Consider the following 20,200-nt stretch of genomic DNA (forward strand, 5'->3'; position numbering starts at 1 on the left):
TTTTTATTTTAATTCTATTATTATTATTCTTTTTATTTGATCGAGTTTGATGATTCAATTAATTATCTTGATTCTTCACTTGATGAATCTTCATCTTGTTGTTTTTCTTCCTCTTCTTCCTCTTCCTCTTCTTCACTATTATAATCACTATTTAATCCTTTTGTTAGACTAAGATCATTTACATTTGAGAAATTACCATTTAAATAACTTGACCCCCACCAGTCACTATAAATTTAAAGTTTTACAATCTATACCAATTGCAATATTATTACAAATACAATTACCAAGGTGATCATTACATTTACCAAATGGTGAATATTCGACTGAACAAGGAGCTCTATAACAAAATTCATCATATATTAATGTTGCACCATTCCATCTAATAATTTAATTTGTTGACTACCTTAACCTGCACCTATTGTACATATGATTTGAGATTTATTACTTGAGAAATTAATATCATTACAAATTGAAGTACCAATTCAAATTGTAATACTTGTGCTAATATTATAAATATTTGAAAATCACAAGACATTATAACATCACCACCGGTTGTTGGTGTTAATACTGATGATATTTGCATTTAATTGTTGATGTTGTTATGTTGAGGTATATATAATAATGTTGTTAATGTTGTTGATGTTGTTGATGTTGTTGATGTATATTTATTTTATTTGGTGTGGTTGCAGTATGTTGATGTTGGTGTTGTTGTTGTTGATGAATTATGTTGTTGATGTTGTTCATGTTGATGTTATATATACATATTGTTTATTATTTTATTTTATTATTGTTGATGTTGTATATATATTGGTTATTATTTTATTTTATTTTATTTTATTTTATTTTATTTTATTTTATTTTATTTTATTTTATTTTATTTTATTATATATATTATTATTATTTTATTTGTACTATATAAAATGAGTTGACATAATTTGCTAAAAGAGAATACTAATTTTATATTATTGAATATCCTATTATAACGATGAAGAATTGAGTAACTAATTTTGGAAGAACCATTAATTTTGTTACATTTTTTTATTTTATTTTTTGTTCATTTCTCCTCGCCAATTTGAAAATTTTAATATTTTTTCTGTACATTAAATATATAAAAAATAATTTTGGTATATTCTGATAATTAATCAATTTACCACGAAAATTATTTACTAGTATTTTACAATTCTATTCACAAATTGATTTAGTGTTTTTTTTGAAATACGGTGATTCCCACAACTCTAATAAATAAATTCCCTATCATTACTCTTTAATGAATTATTAAAGAATGGAAACATATAATTCCTCAGAGAATATTAAAGTCTAAAAAAAAAAAAAAAATGAAAAAAAAAAAAAAATGAAAAAAAAAAAAAATTTTTTTGAATTTTTTTTTTTTTTTTGAATATTAATTTTTTTTTTTTTTTTGTGTTGTGTTGTAAAACAAATGGAAATTCTAGAAATATTATTTTGGAAAGTTTTTAAAAATAAATATATATTCAAAGAGATATTTTATCAAATCCACAACAATGAATGGGTTGAATATGATAAACCAAATAAATATAATGTTTACAATAGATGTAAATTTAAAGATACCCACTCTTTACAAATAATGATAAAAAATGATCTACTCCCATTAATTAAAGATAAAATCAAACATGGTGATCATATAGAGATTACTCTTCATTCAATAAAAGATCTTTTTTCAAAATTATCAACAGAACCATTAATAAAAAAAAATAGTAATAATAATAAATATAAAGATGAAGATTATTTAGAAATTATTGAATTATTAATGAAACATAGAAGAGATCAATTTGAAATTACTGATTTAATTATGATTGCGGTAAAAGTTTATTCTCCAGATATTATTAGATTATTAGTTAATGAACCATATTCAGTTATAATTTATCCAACAACATTTGAATTTGCAATTACAGATTCAAATTTAGAAACAATTAAAGAACTAGTAAATTTAGAACCAATAAATTTTAAAAACTATGGTATTAAATTAATCAGTGAAGAATTTAAAAGAAAATCATTATCATTAGCAGCACATAGAAAAACTCTTAAAACTTCAATCACCGAATACATTTTTAATAATCCATCATTATATTCAATACCACCACCATTATCATCATTAAATAATCAACAAAAACAACGACTATCAAATAAAAGATTAAAACTATTTTTATTAATATATAATAATAATAATAATAATAATAATGATAATGATGATGAAGAAATAGAGTATGAATATATTGATTTTGAAGATTTTATGAAATTAAAATCAAGTGATTTATTGGGATCGCTTATGGAATTAGATATAGTAGTTTTAAGAATAACTTATCAAAGTTTTGATTCATTTATTAAAATGTATCATCCATATGAAAGATTACAAGTTGGTATTAAAATTATTCTAAAGTATGATATTAGAATTCCAGAAAAAAAAAGAGAAGAAATTTTAGAAAAAGCCAATAAAATTGATAGAAATAATGAAACAGGTTTTAATAAATTAAAAGAATTGAGAAAATTAGTAGCAATAGAATTATCAAATCAAATAAACTTTTATTTGTATTATTGGAAAGCATATCGTGAGAATATTAAAAAACTTTGTAAAATTCATAGAAAACGGGGCCTTCCAGATAATAATATTGAAGATCAAGAAGCCATATATCTAAACCATCCTCAAGCAGGTGATGAAGATATAGAACAAGTAGAATTATTATCATATAATTTAAATTCAGATAGTGAAGAAGAAGATGAAATTGATAAAAATGTTGTTGAACAAAATTATTCTTTTGAAGAGTATTTTAATTACTCGAAAAGATTAAAAAAAGAATCAGTTTTTGATAAATCCAATAGATATTCAGATTTACTCAATTCATATTTAAAAGCAATTAAAGAGGGTAATATTGAAAAGTTAGAAGATGTTGATACAAATAATCCAATGTTTCAATTAGATGTTTCAAAATACCATAAATTTCAATTACCAAATGAAAAAGAAGATGTATTGAAAATTTGGGAATACTTTAATAGACACTCATTTAAACAAATGATTCAAAATTATGGTATTCTCATTGAATTTATTTCAAGTGTAATTAATGTTATTCCACCTTTAGAATTGAAAATTTCAAATATTGATGACCTACTATTTTCCCCTGAAAAACTTGGAACATTTCTATTTCATCAATTACACAACAAGAATTTTAATGTTATTGAATTATTATTAAATAGTTTTGATGATATTAATTTTAAATATCAACCAATAGAATTGGCATCTCTTATAGATCAAGAGAGATTTTTATTTGATAATGAGGGTGAATTATTACAAGTTGATAAAAAGTTTGCTTTACAAATAATTAGAGTAATTGAATTGGTAATGGACAAAGTTAATAAACTCACTAAAGATCAAAAAAATACTGAAAATATTTTAACAACATCGTATCGTCTCATTTTAAATAATTTATATGATCAATTGCTTAGAGTTAAAGGTTTAACAATAGATCAATTAGAATATGTTAGATCAATTATTCCTGAACAATTACTTAGTAATAATTATGAAATCTATCGTATCTTTTTCTATCTTAATATCAGATCTTCAAAATTAACAAAATACATAATCGAAAGACCTAGGATTCTCAGATATTCAGCTGTATTAATCAATAATTACTACGATACTATTGCACCAATTACAAATGAAATTTCTTGTTTTGATTTAAGAAAATTTTTTAAATTTGATTTATTCACTTATGATTATATATTAGGTAGAGAATCAATTCAATATAGTAGTGGTAGTAGTGGTAGTGGTAGTGATAGTGGTAGTGGTAGTAGTAGTAGTGGTAGTAGTGGTGATGATGGTAGCAAAAATAATAATAAAAAGTACATAACTCAAGTAGATACACTATTAAGAGAACTAATTAAACAATTATCACATGATATTTGTACAAACGTTAGTAATAGAGATAGAATTGTTAAGGGTAAAGATTTCTTTAATCTTTCATTAAATGCAGATTTAAAATTCAGTTTAAATATTGGTAGAAAAGATTTATTTTGGGAATCATTAGATTGGATTGAACAATATATGATTAAAAATGAAAATTTAATGAGGCGTCAATTTTATCAATTCAATTCACCATATGAATCATTATTACCAACTGGTACAATATTTTCAAATGTAAATATAATAAAAAAAGAATTACCATCAAAAGAATTAACAACAATTGAAAGTTCTTTTTTAAAAATTGATAATTTTGAAAAACCAATACCAAATGAATCAACAATTAAAGTTAATTGGAATTCAGATAAATTAATTGAACCATTCAAACCAATTCCAAAACTTATAAATTCATTTAAATTTTCAGATGAAGTAAAGGATTCAGTTTGTAAAGTAATGAATGTAAATGAAATTCAAAGATTTATTCAATATAATTTCTTTGAATCATTTTTTCAAAATGAAATTTATTTATATTCATCGTGTATGAATAGAGAAGATTTAATGTCATTCCTATTAAATAATTATAATATTGAAGCTTATTTTCTACTTGGGCCAAGTGGAGGATATTTAGAATGTAAATTAATCTTTGAAAATCATTTTGAAAAATTAAAGAATATTTCAAACCTCAATCAATGGTTTGAAAGTCGTTATTCACAATTCTCATCGGCTTTATTAAATTCTTTTTTAAAATACATTTGTAAAGAAAATAATATCACAAGATATAATCAATTCATTCAACATGATAATTTACAAATTAGAAAACAAATAATTAAAGAAATAATTGGAATATTATTTGATAGATTCTTATCATGTGATGGTTATAATGACGATGAATATGATGATGAGGATGATGAGGATGATAATGGTGAAGACACTAATCAGAGTTTAGCATCTATAATAAAAAATCAAAATAATAAAGTTTTACTCATTCAATCAATTATTGAACAATCAGATACTCAATTATACTTTAAATCAGCTTTAGATCAATTTTTATTAGAATCAAAAGAAGATAGAAAAAATGATGAAATTAATTCTCCATTCATTGAAAATAATAAAAATCCATTCTTACAATTTTTTATTAAAGGTAATATTAAAACTTGTGATATCATTCTTGAATATTATCCAAATCAATTTAAAATCACTAAAGATTCAATCACTGAAGCATTAAAATTGGAAAATATTCATATCATTAAATATTATTATAAAGTTGATAATTGTAAAAATTTAATTAATAATTTTAAAAATGATAATAATTTATTAAAACATTTAAAAAATGAATTATCAAAACATCCAATTTATAAATATCATTTAACTTGGTTATAAAACAAAATAATAAAAGCAAATTAAATAAAAATAAATAAAAATAATCATTTAACTTGGTTATAAAAAATAATAAAAAAAATAAATAAAAAAATAAAATTAAAAACAAATAAAAAAAAAAAAAAATAAATAAAATTAAAAACAAATAAAAAATAATTACAAATAAAATAAAACTGACTCTTTTTCTCACAACAATAATAAAAAAAAAATAAACAAATTCAATTGTTTAGAAAATGTTTGAATTATTTTTTTTTATTTAATTGTGAATTTTAAAAAAAAAAAAAAAGGAAAGATTACATTTATTTATTTTACTTTTTTATAATTTATTTTATTTATTTATTTATTTTTGGGTTTGAAGTAATATTAGAGTTAATATAATGATAATTTCCTGTTATTACACATCATTATTTCATAAACTAAAATCAAATAAATCAATTTATTTATATCATATTAACTCTACAATTTCAATGGTGGTTTATAAACAGTTTTTATATCTTTATTTTATATAATTTTTTTTTTTTTGTTGATTTATATACATATTATTATGACTTGATAACGTACCATTATTATTATTTTTAATAGATTACTTTTACTTTTAAAATACCACTATTACTATGACAATTAATTAATAAAGTACTATTGACACTATTTCACACCACACACTAAGTTTAATTGGTCGTTCAATTTGATAATATTGTAAACAACAAATGGGTAATAGTAATAGTAATAGTAATAGTAATAGTAATAGTAATAGTAATAGTAATAATCACAAACAATAACACCCAACAAACACAACAGCCGCCACAAATTCGTTGTTGTTGGATTTGATTGTGTTAATCTGAAACAAAACTAACCTGTCGAGTTGACAACTGAATCATTTGAAGTTACAACAAATGGGTATTTATCTGGTTGTGTTGATGTTGCTGTAGTTGTTATGTTGTAGTTGTTGCTGTAGTTGTGCTGTAGTTGTTGCTGTGGTTGTTGCTGTTGTTGTTGTTGTTGATACAATAATTACTTACTAATAAATGATTGAAATTTAATATCAATATTGGTGATTGTTAACATTTTATTTACCGATATCACTTGGTTGTTTGAATCAATCCAAACATGTACCGATTTCATAGAATGGTGATAAACCTAGGTTTTGATTATCAAGTGGTCCTGAAACTGTGAAACATGATTTAATAATTGAATCATCTAAAGTTAGAGAGAATGGTGAATATGATGTTTTGACTGGTTAGTATTGATCTGGAATTTTTGTTTCAATACAATAATCACTTGATGTTCCCCACTTTGAATTGATAATCACCATCTGGATCTGAAGTTGATTAAATAACTTTACCATATTTTTTGGCAAATTACTGGAATACGTCCTATTTGAGTTGCAACGACGATACAATAATCCCATTTGAATACTGTCTTTCGAAAAAATTGAAAATTAAAATTAATGGCAAAAAAAAAAAAAAAAATTAAAAATTTTTTTTTTTTTTTTTTTTTTTTAACTACAAAGTTACATAATTATTAATAATAATTTAATCAAAAAAAAAAAAAAAACAAAAAATGACAGAAAAGACAGAAATATTATTTTGGAAAGTTTTTAAAAATGATTTTATATTTAAAGAGATATTTAATCAAATTCACAACAATCAATGGATTGAATATGATAACCCAAATAAATATAGTGTTTACAATAGATGTAAATTTAAATATATCCACTCATTGAAAGTAATGATAGAAAATGAACTACTCCCATTAATTAAAGATAAAATCAAACATGGTGATCACATAGAAATAGATCGTGATTCAATAGAAATTCTTTTCAAAATTATCAAAAACAAATAATAATAAAAATAAATATAAAGATGAAGATTATTTAGAAATTATTGAATTATTAATTAAACATAGAAGAGATGAATTTGAAATTACTGATTTAATAAATATAGCAACAAATAAAAATTCACCAGATGTTATTAGATTATTAGTTAATGAACCATATTCAGTTATAATTTATCCAACAGCATTTTATTTTATCATTAAATCCAAAAAAAAAGAAATCAATTTTAAAATAAATTGTTTTTTTTTTTTTTATTAAACACTCAATTAAAAACTATCCAAATGTTATAAATAAAAATTTTTACGTTATAATCTAATTCTTCAATAACACCTCTAAACTTTTCGCTTCTATATTGCGCAATTTTTCGAGTAAAACAAGGGAATTATTATGAAAAGTTGATGTAATTTTCAGTAAAAAAAATAATACGTCATCACTTTTTTTTTTTTAATTTTTTTTTTTTTTTTTTTTTTTTAACTTTTTCTTTTTTATAAATTCTTTTTTTTTATTTTACAAATCAGTTTTTATAATTATTATACATTTGTACATGTTTTTTTTTACAAATTTATAACTTTTAACATACATTTATATTATCTTTTTTTTTTTTTTTTTTTTTTTTTCATAACCATCATTATAATTATAATCAGCGTTTGTTGGTAGCAAAATTAAAAAAAAAACAAAAAAGATGACAGAAAAGACAGAAATATTATTTTGGAAAGTTTTTAAAAATAAATTTATATTCAACGAGATATTTAATAAAGTTCACAACAATCAATGGATTGAATATGATGAACCAAATAAATATAATGTTTACAATAGATGTAAATTTAAATATACCCACTCTTTACAAATAATGATAAAAAATGATCTACTCCCATTAATTAAAGATAAAATCAAACATGGTGATCATATAGAAATAGATCGTAATTCAATAAAATATCTTTTTTCAAAATTATCAAAAACACCACCAGTACAACTATATAGTCAAATTGAAATAACTATTTTTAGTATAAATATTAATAATAATAATAATAATAAAAATAAATATAAAGATGAAGATTATTTAGAAATAATTGAATTATTAATGAAACATAGAAGAGATGAATTTGAAATTACTGATTTAATAAAGATGGCAGTAATTACAAATTCACCAGATGTTATTAGATTATTAGTTAATGAACCATATTCAGTTATAATTCATCCAACAATATTTGAATTTGCAATTATAAAATCAAATTTAGCAACAATTAAAGAACTAATAAATTTAGAATCAATAAATTTTAAAAATTATGGTATTAAATTAATCAATGAAGAATTTAAAAGAAAATCATTATCATTGGCAGCACATAGAGAAACTCTTAAAACTACAATCACTGAATACATTTTTAATAATCCATCATTATATTCAATACCACCACCATTATCATTAATAAATAATCAAAAAGATGATGAAGAAGGAATAAAATATGAATATATTGAATTTGAAGAATTTATAGGGTTAAAATCAAGCAGCTTATTAAAATCATTAATGGAATTTGATATAGTAAAAGGAAAGTTTAAAAAAAATACAGTGAATTCATTTCTCAAAATGTATCATCCATATGAAAGATTAAAAGTTAATATTCAAATTATACTAAAGTATGGTACTCCATCATTAGATACAAAAGAAATAAAAGAGATTTTAGATAAAATAGATAATATTGATGAGAAAGATTCAAATCATTTATATAAATTACAAGAATTGGCAGCATTACAATTCCCAAACCAAAAAAACTTTTGTTTTTATTATTCAAAGAAGTATGGTAGAAATGATGAAAGTAAAGAACAAGTTAATGTTGGTATTCAAGAGCAATTAGATACATATTCAGATTGGGAAATTGAAAATGAGGTTGAAGAAGAAGAAGAAGAAAACGTTAATAAACAACGAGAGTATTTCAATAATTTTAATAAATTTAGAAAAGCAACAGTTTATAATTTATCCGAAAGATATTCATCTGTAACTTCTATTTATTTAAATACAATGAAAGAAGGAGATATTGATACAATGAAAAAGCTTGATAAAATCAAAATTTATGATGGTGCCTCGGGTCCAGTATTTAGATTAGATGTTTCAAGATTTCATTATTTCCAATTACCAAAAGAAAAAGAAGTTTTAATGAAAGTTTGGGATTATTTAAATGAACACTCTTTTAAACAGATTGGTAATAATTATGAAATTCTCATGGAATTCTTCTCAAGTGTAACAGATATAATATCACCATTAGATTTGAAAATTAGTAATCTTGAAGATTTCATGATGGCGAGATTAAGTTTAATGTTATTTAATTCATTGACTAAAAATAATTTAAATGTATTTCAATTATTATTAAATAGTTTTGATAAATTTAATTTTTTAAATGGAGTGGTAGTGGAAATGAACAAACTTTTGAATAAAGAAAAGATTTTATTTGGTAGTGATGGTAAAATCATACAACTTGATAATAAATATATCAATCAATTAATCAAATCAATTGAAATGGCCGTGGAAAAGTATAATAAATTCATTTCTGAACCAATAGAGAATGGAGTAGAGTCATTTAGCATCATTTTAAATCATTTATACGATCAATTAATTAGAATTAAAGGTATATCAGTCGATCAATTAGATTATATTAGATCAATTATTCCTCAACAATTATTAGCATTCAAATGGGATGTCTATCGTATCTTTTTCTATCTCAATATCAGATCTCGAAAATTAACAAAATACATACTCTCTAGGCCTAGAGTTAGTCTGTTTACTGAAGGCAATCGAAATCATTCTCCTCTCTACAATGTCTATACAAGCGAAGGATCTTATACACTTGATTTAAGAAAATATTTAAAATTAGATTTATTCACATATGATTATATTTTAGGTAGAGAGAATACAAGTAGTAGTGGTAGTGGTGGTGCTTATGAAAATAATAATAATAATAATAACAAGAAGTTTATAAATCAATTCGATACAATATTAAAAGAATTGATTAAACAATTATCACTTGATATTTGTACAGATGTTAGTAATATAGATGAAATTCTTGATGGTGAAGATTTCTTTATGGTTTCATTTAATAAAGATTTAAAATATAGTTTGGATATTGGTAGAAAAGATTTATTTTGGGAATTATTAGATTGGATTCAACAATATATGATTAAAAATGAAAATTTAATGAGGTATCAAGTTTATCAATTCAATTCACCATATGAATCATTATTACCAACTAGTACAATATTTTCAAAAGTAAAAATAATAGAATTACCACCACCAACAACAACAACAACAGCCACAGTAAAAGCAAAAGAAACAACAACAACAATTGGAAGTAGAATATTAAAAATTGATAATTTTGAAAACCCAATAACAAATGAATCATCAGTTAAAATTGGTTGGAATGAAAATAAATTAATTGAACCATTCAAACCAATGTCAAAACTTATAAATTCATTTAAATTCCAACGAGAAGTCATACGATCAATTTGTAGAGTAATGAATGTAAATGAAATTCAAAGATTTATACAACACAATTTCTTTGTATCAAATTTCCATATTTTAATTTATTCATGTGCAGTATATAATAATAGAGATGACATAATGTCATTCCTATTAAATAATTATAATATCAAATTTAATACATTTCCAATTTTCTCTGAGGAAGAAAAGAAACATTCACAATATTTAGAATGTAAATTCATCCTTGAAAATCATTTTGAAAAAGTAAAGAATATTTCAAAATTAAAATTAGAATGGCGTGAAAGAAGAGATTTACAATTCCCATTGGTTTTATTAAATGCTTTTGTTTTTTTCCTTTGTAATCAATTCAATATCTCAACATATAATAAATTCATTCAAAATGAAGATTTAGAAATTAGAAAACAAGCAATTAAAGAAACAATTAAAACATTAATGGGGGTGCACGATGAAGATGAAAATGAAACATATAATTTAAATGAGAATTTTGTATCGGTAATAAAAGAAGAAAATCATAAAGTTTTACTCATTAAATCAATTATTGAGCAATCAGATACTCAACTATACTTTAAATCAGCTTTGGATCAAGTTTTATTGGAAATAATAAAGAAAAGAAAAACTGATGAAATTAATTCTCCATTGATTGAATATTGTGGAAATTCATTCTCACAAGCTTTTTTTAATGGTGATATTAAAACTTGTAATCTCATTCTCAAATACTATCCAAATCAATTTAAAATCAATAAAGATTCAATCACTGAAGCTTTACAATTGCAAAATATTCATATTATTAAATATTATTACAAAGTTGAAAATTGTAAAAATTTAATTAATAATTTTAAAAATGATAATAATTTATTAAAACATTTAAAAAATGAATTATCAAAACATCCAATTTATAAATATCATTTAACTTGGTTATAAAACAAAATAAAAAATAATAATAATAAAAATAAATAAAAAAAACAAATAAATAAAATAATTAAATAAAAATGATAAATAATTAAAAAAAAAAAAAAAAAAAAAAAAAAAAAAAAACCGTAATGGTTCCATTCATATCTTTTATATTTTATATCATTTTTAATCTCATGCAAAATCCAAATTAAAAATAAATAAAATTAAATGAATGTTAAAAAAAAAAAAAAAAAAAATGAAAAATAACACAACAAATTCAAAAAGTGGGATTTTGTTAAAAGTAAGAATTTTTTTTTATGGCATAAAAAGGATTTGCCAGTGTTTTAGACAATTAAAACCAGTTTCTACCAAAAAAAAAATTAAAAATAAATATTAAAACTTTGTTTGTAAATTGTGGTATTTTGTTAAAATAAAAAAATTCCCACCAATATTTTTTTTTTTTTTTTTTTTTTGAAAAAAGATTTTTGCACAATTTTGATTTAACATTATTAAATATTTAATAAAATTGAATATTATTGGATTGGTCTCCTTAATTTTTCTTTTTTTTTTTTTATTTTTTCTAATTTCTTTCCAAAAAAAAAAAAAAAAAAAAAAAATTAAAAAAAAATTGAAAAACATTTTTCATGTTCATTTCTGTTGTAAAATTAAAATAAATAAATAAAAAAAACAAAGAATGACGGAAGAGATAGAAATATTATTTTGGAAAGTTTTTAAAAATAAATTTATATTCAACGAGATACTCAATCAAGTTCACAACAATCGATGGATTGAATATGATGAACCATATAATTATAATGTTTACAATAGATGTAAATTTAAATATACATACTCTTTACAAATAATGATAAGAAATGGTCTACTCCCTTTAATTAAAGATAAAATCAAACATGGTGATCATATAGAAATAGATCATAATTCAATAAAAATTCTTTTTTTAAAATTATCAAAAACACAACCAATACAACCATATAATCAAAAAGAAATAACTCTTTTTAATATATCTAATAATAATAATAATAATAATAATAATAATAATAATAATAATAATAATAATAATAAATATAAAGATGAAGATTATTTAGAAATTATTGAATTATTTATGAAACATAGAAGAGATCAATTTGAAATTACTGATTTAATAAAGATGGCAGTAATTACAAATTCTCCAGATGTTATTAGATTATTAGTTAATGAACCATATTCAGTTATAATTTATCCAACAGCATTTAAATTTGCAATTATAAAATCAAATTTAGAAACAATTAAAGAACTAATAAATTTAGAATCAATAAATTTTAAAAATTATGGTATTAAATTAATCAGTGAAAAATTTAAAAGAAAATCATTATCATTAGCAGCACACAGAAAAACTCTTAAAACTTCAATCACTGAATACATTTTTAATAATCCATCATTATATTCAATACCACCACCATTATCATTAATAAATAATCAAAAACAACAAACACAATCAAAAAATAAAAGATTAAAACTATCTGAAATTTTACTTTCAAATTTTAATAACAAAAACGATAATACTACTAGTGAAGAAGATGAAAATGATGGTGTAGAAGATGAAGATGTTCAAGAAAATGAAGACGATGGTGCCGAAGATGAAGGTGATGAAGATGAAGGTGAAGATGATGGTGATGAAGATGATGAAGAAGAAGATGATGATGATGAAGATGAAGATGAAGATGATGATGATGATGATGATGATGATGAAGATGAAGATGATGAAGAAGATGAAGATGATGAAGAAGAAGATGATGATGAAGATGAAGAAGATGAAGAAGGTCATGACAAAAAAATAAAGTATGAATATATTAAATTTGAAGAATTTATAAAATTAAAATCAAGCATTTTATTAAAATCATTTATGGAATTAGATATAGTAAAAGGAGAGTTTAAAAATAATAATGTGAATTCATTTCTCAAAATGTATCATCCATATGAAAGATTAAAAGTTAATATTCAAATTATACTAAAGTATGGAACTCCATCATTAGATACAAAAGAAACAAAAGAGATTTTAGATAAAATAGATAATATTGATCAAAAAGATTCAAATCATTTATTAAAATTACAAGAATTTGCAGCATTACATTTCCCAAATCAAAAAAACTTTTATTTTTATTATTCAAAGAAGTATGGTGGAAAAATTAAACAACTTGGTAAAGTACCACCAAAAACTCCTCCTCAAGGCTCAGGTTCTGGAATTCTACAATACCATCATTTTTACAAAAATGAAAGTAGTTTTAATAATCAAGATGAAAGTGAACAAGATGAAGAAAAAGAAGAAGAAGTTGATGTTGGTATTCAAGAGGAATTCGAAATATATTCAGATTTGGAAATTGAAAATGAAGTTGAAGAAGAAGTAAACGTTAATAAACAACGAGAGTTTTTTAATAATTTTAATAAATTTAGAAAAGCAACAGTTTATAATTTATCAGAAAGATATTCATCTGTAACTTCAATTTATTTAAATGCAATGAAAGAAGGAGATATTGATACAATGGAAAGATTAGATAAAAGTTGGAATCCAGTAATTAGATTAGATGTTTCAAGATTTCATTATTTCCAATTACCAAAAGAAAAAGAAGTTTTAATGAAAGTTTGGGATTATTTAAATGAACACTCTTTTAAACAGATTGGTAATAATTATGAAATTCTCATGGAATTCTTCTCAAGTGTAACAGATGTAATATCACCATTAGATTTGAAAATTAGTAATCTTGAAGATTTCATTATGAAGAGATTAGGTTTAATATTATTTAATACATTAATTATAAATAATTTAAATGTATTTCAATTATTATTAAATAGTTTTGACAACTTCAATTTTTTAAGTGAATTAGTAGTGGAAGTGAACAATCTTTTAAATAAAGAAAAGATTTTATTTGGTAGTGGTGGTAAAATCATGCAAATTGATAATAAATATATCAATCAATTAATCAAATCAATTGAAATGGCCGTGGAAAAGTATAATAAATTCATTTCTGAACCAATAGAGAATGGAGTAGAATCATTTAGCATCATTTTAAATCATTTATACGATCAATTAATTAGAATTAAAGGTATATCAGTCGATCAATTAGATTATATTAGATCAATTATTCCTGAACAATTATTAGCATTCAAATGTGAACTCTATCGTACCTTTTTCTATCTCAATATCAGATCTCGAAAATTAACAAAATACATACTCACTAGGCCTAGAATTAGTCTGTATACTGAAGGCACTCCAAATCATTACGCAAATCATTCTGGTCTCTACAATATCCATTCAAATCTAGGACCTTCTGCATTAGATTTAAGAAAATATTTAAAATTAGATATATTCACATATGATTATATTTTAGGTAGAGAGAATTCAAGTAGTAGTGGTAGTGGTGCTGATGACAATAATAATTATAATAATAATAATAATAATAATAATAATACCAGGAAGTTTATAAATCAATTCGATACAATATTAAAAGAATTAATTAAACAATTATCATTTGATATTTGTACAAACGTTAGTAACAGAGATAGTATTGTTGATGGTAAAGATTTCTTTAATTATTCATTAAATGCAGATTTAAGATTTAGTTTAGATATTGGTAGAAAAGATTTATTTTGGGAATTATTAGATTGGATTGAACAATATATGATTAAAAATGAAAATTTAATGAAGTATCAAGTTTATCAATTCAATTCACCATATGAATCATTATTACCAACTGGTGCAATATTTTTAAATGTAAAAATAATAAAATTACCATCACCAAAAACAAAAACAACAAAAACAATTGAAAGTAGAATATTAAAAATTGATAATTTTGAAAAACCAATACCAAATGAATCATCAGTTAAAATTGGTTGGAATACAGATAAATTAATTAAACCATTCAAACCAATTTCAAAACTTATAAATTCATTTAAATTCCAACAGGATGTCATAGAATCAATTTGTAAAGTAATGAATGTAAATGAAATTCAAAGATTTATACAACACAATTTTTTTGTATCAAATTTCCAACTTTTAATATACACATATGCAGCATATAATAATAGAGATGATATAATGTCATTCCTATTAAATAATTATAATATCAAATTCAATGCATTTCCAACTTTCTCTGAAGTAAATAAGAATTATTCACAATATTTAGAATGTAAATTCATCTATGAAAATCATTTTGAAAAAGTAAAGAATATTTCAAAATTAAAATTAGATTGGCTTGAAAAAAGATATTTTGAATTTCCATTGGTTTTATTAAATTCTTTTGTTGTATACCTTTGTGATCAAGATAATATCTCAGACTATAATCAATTCATTCAAAATAATAGTTTACAAATTAGAAATAAAGTAATGAAAAAAACAATTATTATATTAATGGAGATACTTTATAATGATGAAGATGAAGATTATAATTTAGATAAGAGTTTTGCATCGTTAATAAAATATGAAAATCATAAAGTTTCACTCATTAAATCAATTATTGAACAATCAGATACTCAATTATACTTTAAATCAGCTTTGGTTCAATCTTTATTAGAATTAAAAGAGAGAAGAAAAATTAGAACTCGATCCATTGATTATGATGAAAATCCATTCATACATGCTTTTATTAATGGTGATATTAAAACTTGTAATCTCATTCTTAAATATTATCCAAATCAATTCAAAATCACTAAAAATTTAATTAGTGATACTTTACGAATGAAAAATATTCATATTATTAAATATTATTATAAAGTTGGAAATTGTAAAAATTTAATTAATAATTTTAAAAATGATAATAATTTATTAAAACATTTAAAAAAATTATTATCAAAACATCCAATTTATAAATATCATTTAACTTGGTTATAAAATAGAAAAATAATAAAAAAAATAAAAATAAAAATAAAAATAAATAAAAATTAATAAATAACAATAAATTAAAATAAATAAAAAAATAAAAAAAGATATTAAATTTTTAATCTTTTTTTTTTTTTAAATAACCTTATCCAAAAACAAAAAAAATAATTTAATTAAATTAAAAAATAAAAAACTGACTGACATCCAACTTGTAAATTAATTTACATCTATTGTAAACATTATATTTATTTGGAAACACTCACTCTTTACAAATAATGATAAAAAATGATCTACTCCCATTAATTAAAGATAAAATCAAACATAATGATCACATAGAAATTGATCATTTTTCCATTAAAGATCTTTTTTTAAAATTATCAAAAAAACAACCACCACAAGAAGAAACTTTAATAGAAAATAATAATAATATTAATAATAATAATAAAAATAAATATAAAGATGAAGACTATTTAGAAATTATTGAATTATTAATGAAATATAGAAGAGATGAATTTGAAATTACTGATTTAATTGTGATGGCTAAATTATAATTGAATATGGTTCATTAACTAATAATTATTAGTTAATGAACCATATTCAATTATAATTTATCCAACAACATTTGAATTTGCAATTAAATGTTTAAATTTAGAAACAATTAAAGAACTAGTAAATTTAGAATCAATAAATTTTAAAAATTATGGTATTAAATTAATTAGTGAAGAATTTAAAAGAAAATCAGCACGTAGAAAAACTCCTAAAACTACAATCGCTGAATACATTTTTAGTAATCCATCATTATATTCAATACCACCATTGTCATTAATAAATAATCAAAAACAACAAGAGCCGTCAACAAATAAAAAACTAAAATTATCTGAATCGAATTTAAATAAAAAGAACAATATTAATAACAGTGATAATAGTGATAATAGTGACGAAGGAAGTGAAAATGATGAGGAAGATTATGAAAATGAAAATGATATTGATAGTGATAATTGTGATAATAATGAAGGATGTGAAAATGATGAAGAAGATGAAGAAAACGAAGATATTGATACACAACAACAACAACAACAACAACAACAACAACAACAACAACAACAACAACAACAACAACAACAACAACAACAACAACAACAACAACAAAAACAACAACAAAAACAACAAATACAACTACTACAAGTAAAAAATGTTAATAAACGACGAGAATTTCTTAATGGTTTTGATATACCATTAACTTTTAATGATTCATCCAGTTCACTAAAAACCTTACTTTATTTAAGTGCAATGAGAGAAGGAGATGTTGATAAAATCAAAATGTATGATGGTGCTTTTAGTGCAAGATTTAGATTGGATGTTTCAGGATTTCATTATTTCAAACTACCAAAAGAAAAAGAAGTTTTAATGAAAGTTTGGAATTATTTTAATGAACACTCTTTTAAACAGATTGGTAATAATTATGAAATTCTCATAAAATTCTTCTCAAGTGTAACAGATGTAATACCACCTTTAGATTTGAAAATTAGTAAACTTCAAGATTTCATGATGGGGGGATTAAGTTTAATGTTATTTAAATCATTACTTAAAAATAATTTAAATGTATTTCAATTATTATTTAATAGTTTTGATAACTTTAATTTTGGAACTGGAGAACTAGGTCAAATGAGAGATTTTATTAATAGAGAAAATGTTTTATGTTGTAAACTGAAGGAACTTGATAATAACTATATCAACAAATCAATCAAATCAATTGAAATGGTTGTGGAAAAGTTTAAAAAACCCATTGATAAACCAATAAAGGATCGAGTGGAATCATATAGCATCATTATAAATTATTTATATGATCAGTTAATTAGATTTAAAGGTATATCAGTCGATCAATTAGAATATATTAGATCAATTATTCCTCAACAATTATTTACATTTAAATTGGATGTCTATCGTATCTTTTTCCATCTCAATATCAGATCTCCAAAATTATCAAAATACATACTCTCTGGGCCTAAAATTAAAATGTTTAATCAAAGACGTCGAAATGATTCTGCTTTCTACAATTATTTAAAACAATATTTAAATTTATATTTATTCACATATGATTATATTTTGGGTAGAGATAATGCAAATAATAATAATAATAATAATAATAATAATAAAAAGTACATAACTCAATTCGATACAATATTAAAAGAATTAATTAAACAATTATCACATGATATTTGTACAAACCTTAGTAATAGAGATGAGATTGTTGATGGTAAAGATAGAGATTTCTTTAAGCATTCATTAAATGCAGATTTAAAATTCAGTTTAGATATTGGTAGAAAAGATTTATTTTGGGAATTATTAGATTGGATTGAACAATATATGAATAAAAATGAAATTTTAATGAAGCATCAAGTTTATCAATTCAATTCACCATATGAATCATTATTACCAACTGGCATAATATTTTCAAATTTAAAAATAATAGAATTACCACCACCAAAAACAACAGTAACAACAGTAACGACATCAACAATTGAAAGTAGAATTTTAAAAATTGATAATTTTGAAAAACCAATACCAAATGAATCATCAGTTAAAATTAATTGGAATTCAGATAAATTAATTGAACCATTTAAACCAATTTCAAAACCTATAAATTCATTTAACTTCCAACAAGATGTCATACAGTCAATTTGTAGAGTAATGAATGTAAATGAAATTCAAAGATTTATACAACACAATTTCTTTGTATCAAATTTCCACATTTTAATTTATTCAAGTGCATTATATAATAATAGAGATGATATAATGTCATTCCTATTAAATAATTATAATATCAAACTCAATGGATTTCCAACTTTCTCCAAGGCAGACAATCAACATTCACAATATTTAGAATGTAAATCCATCTTTGAAAATCATTTTGAAAAAGTAAAGAATATTTCAAAATTAAAATTAGAATGGTGTGAAAGTAGAGATTTACAATTCCCATTGGTTTTATTAAATGCTTTTGTTGTATACCTTTGTAACGATCGTAATTTCTCAACCTATAGTGAATTCATTCAAAATGATAATTTAGAAATTAGAAATAAAGCAATTAAAGAAATAATTAAAATATTAAAGTATCACTATGAAGATGATGAGGAAGAATATAATTTAGATGAGAATTTTGCATCTATAATAAAAAATCAAAATCATAAAGTTTCAATCATTCAACCAATTATTGAACAACCAGATACTCAATTATACTTTAAATCAGTTTTAGATCATGTTACATTAAAAATAAAAAAGGAAAGAAAAATCTGTGGCGCTTAAAAAAATAAAAAAAAAAAAATAAAAAAAAATAAAAAAAAAAATTAACGGAAAGATATTTTTTTATTATGAAAATCATTTAACTTTGTTATATAAAAATAAATCTTTTTTTTTTTTTAATGATTTGTTTAATTGTTTCTAATATTTACACAGTGGTCATATGGAAATAAAAAAATAAAAAAATAAAAAAATAAATTATCAAAATAATCAATTTATGAAAATCATTTAACTTTGTTATAAATAATAAAAAATTATAAAAAAAAAAAATAAAAATAAAAATAAAAAAATAACCTACACTTATTATTAGAAATGATCAATTTTTTTGAAGTCCAAAAAAAGTTTTAAAAACACTGTGTTTTTATCGAAATTATTATTTTTTTTTTTTTAATTTTTTTTTTTTTTTATTTTTTTTTTTCACTTTTTTTTTTTTTCACTTTTTTTTTTCACTTTTTTTTTTTTTTCATACTTTTTTTTTTTTCGTTCATTCAAAACGGTGGTTAAGAAAAA

The 20,200-nt window shown here is 21.7% G+C and overlaps 6 protein-coding genes across 6 annotated transcripts; 4 read left to right on the top strand and 2 right to left on the bottom strand.

The window, feature by feature from the left end:
- Positions 1 to 62: 62 nt before the first annotated feature.
- DDB_G0277621 (hypothetical protein) lies at positions 63 to 583 on the bottom strand (the record flags this gene model as incomplete). The annotated part of the gene is made up of 3 exons (XM_637457.1): positions 63 to 157; positions 255 to 379; positions 534 to 583. The coding sequence occupies 3 exons, from the start codon at positions 581 to 583 to the stop codon at positions 63 to 65; spliced, it is 270 nt and encodes an 89-aa protein (XP_642549.1).
- Positions 584 to 1,603: 1,020 nt separating this feature from the next.
- Positions 1,604 to 5,311, top strand: DDB_G0277585 (hypothetical protein; the record flags this gene model as incomplete). Its single annotated transcript, XM_637458.1, has 1 exon — positions 1,604 to 5,311. The coding sequence occupies one exon, from the start codon at positions 1,604 to 1,606 to the stop codon at positions 5,309 to 5,311; it is 3,708 nt and encodes a 1,235-aa protein (XP_642550.1).
- Positions 5,312 to 6,209: 898 nt separating this feature from the next.
- On the bottom strand, positions 6,210 to 6,716 carry DDB_G0277587 (hypothetical protein; the record flags this gene model as incomplete). The annotated part of the gene is made up of 3 exons (XM_637459.1): positions 6,210 to 6,322; positions 6,416 to 6,505; positions 6,671 to 6,716. 3 exons carry the CDS (start codon positions 6,714 to 6,716, stop codon positions 6,210 to 6,212), a joined length of 249 nt encoding a protein of 82 aa, XP_642551.1.
- A 152-nt stretch (positions 6,717 to 6,868) lies between these two features.
- Positions 6,869 to 7,400, top strand: DDB_G0277623 (hypothetical protein; the record flags this gene model as incomplete). The annotated part of the gene is made up of 2 exons (XM_637460.1): positions 6,869 to 7,004; positions 7,171 to 7,400. 2 exons carry the CDS (start codon positions 6,869 to 6,871, stop codon positions 7,398 to 7,400), a joined length of 366 nt encoding a protein of 121 aa, XP_642552.1.
- A 424-nt stretch (positions 7,401 to 7,824) lies between these two features.
- On the top strand, positions 7,825 to 11,553 carry DDB_G0277653 (hypothetical protein; the record flags this gene model as incomplete). The annotated part of the gene is made up of 2 exons (XM_637461.1): positions 7,825 to 8,146; positions 8,192 to 11,553. The coding sequence occupies 2 exons, from the start codon at positions 7,825 to 7,827 to the stop codon at positions 11,551 to 11,553; spliced, it is 3,684 nt and encodes a 1,227-aa protein (XP_642553.1).
- A 664-nt stretch (positions 11,554 to 12,217) lies between these two features.
- On the top strand, positions 12,218 to 19,696 carry DDB_G0277655 (hypothetical protein; the record flags this gene model as incomplete). Its single annotated transcript, XM_637462.1, has 3 exons — positions 12,218 to 15,704; positions 15,765 to 16,298; positions 16,977 to 19,696. The coding sequence occupies 3 exons, from the start codon at positions 12,218 to 12,220 to the stop codon at positions 19,694 to 19,696; spliced, it is 6,741 nt and encodes a 2,246-aa protein (XP_642554.1).
- Positions 19,697 to 20,200: the final 504 nt, after the last annotated feature.

This window comes from Dictyostelium discoideum, assembly GCF_000004695.1.
Source record: "Dictyostelium discoideum AX4 chromosome 2 chromosome, whole genome shotgun sequence".
In the NCBI taxonomy this organism is placed as follows: domain Eukaryota; phylum Evosea; class Eumycetozoa; order Dictyosteliales; family Dictyosteliaceae; genus Dictyostelium; species Dictyostelium discoideum.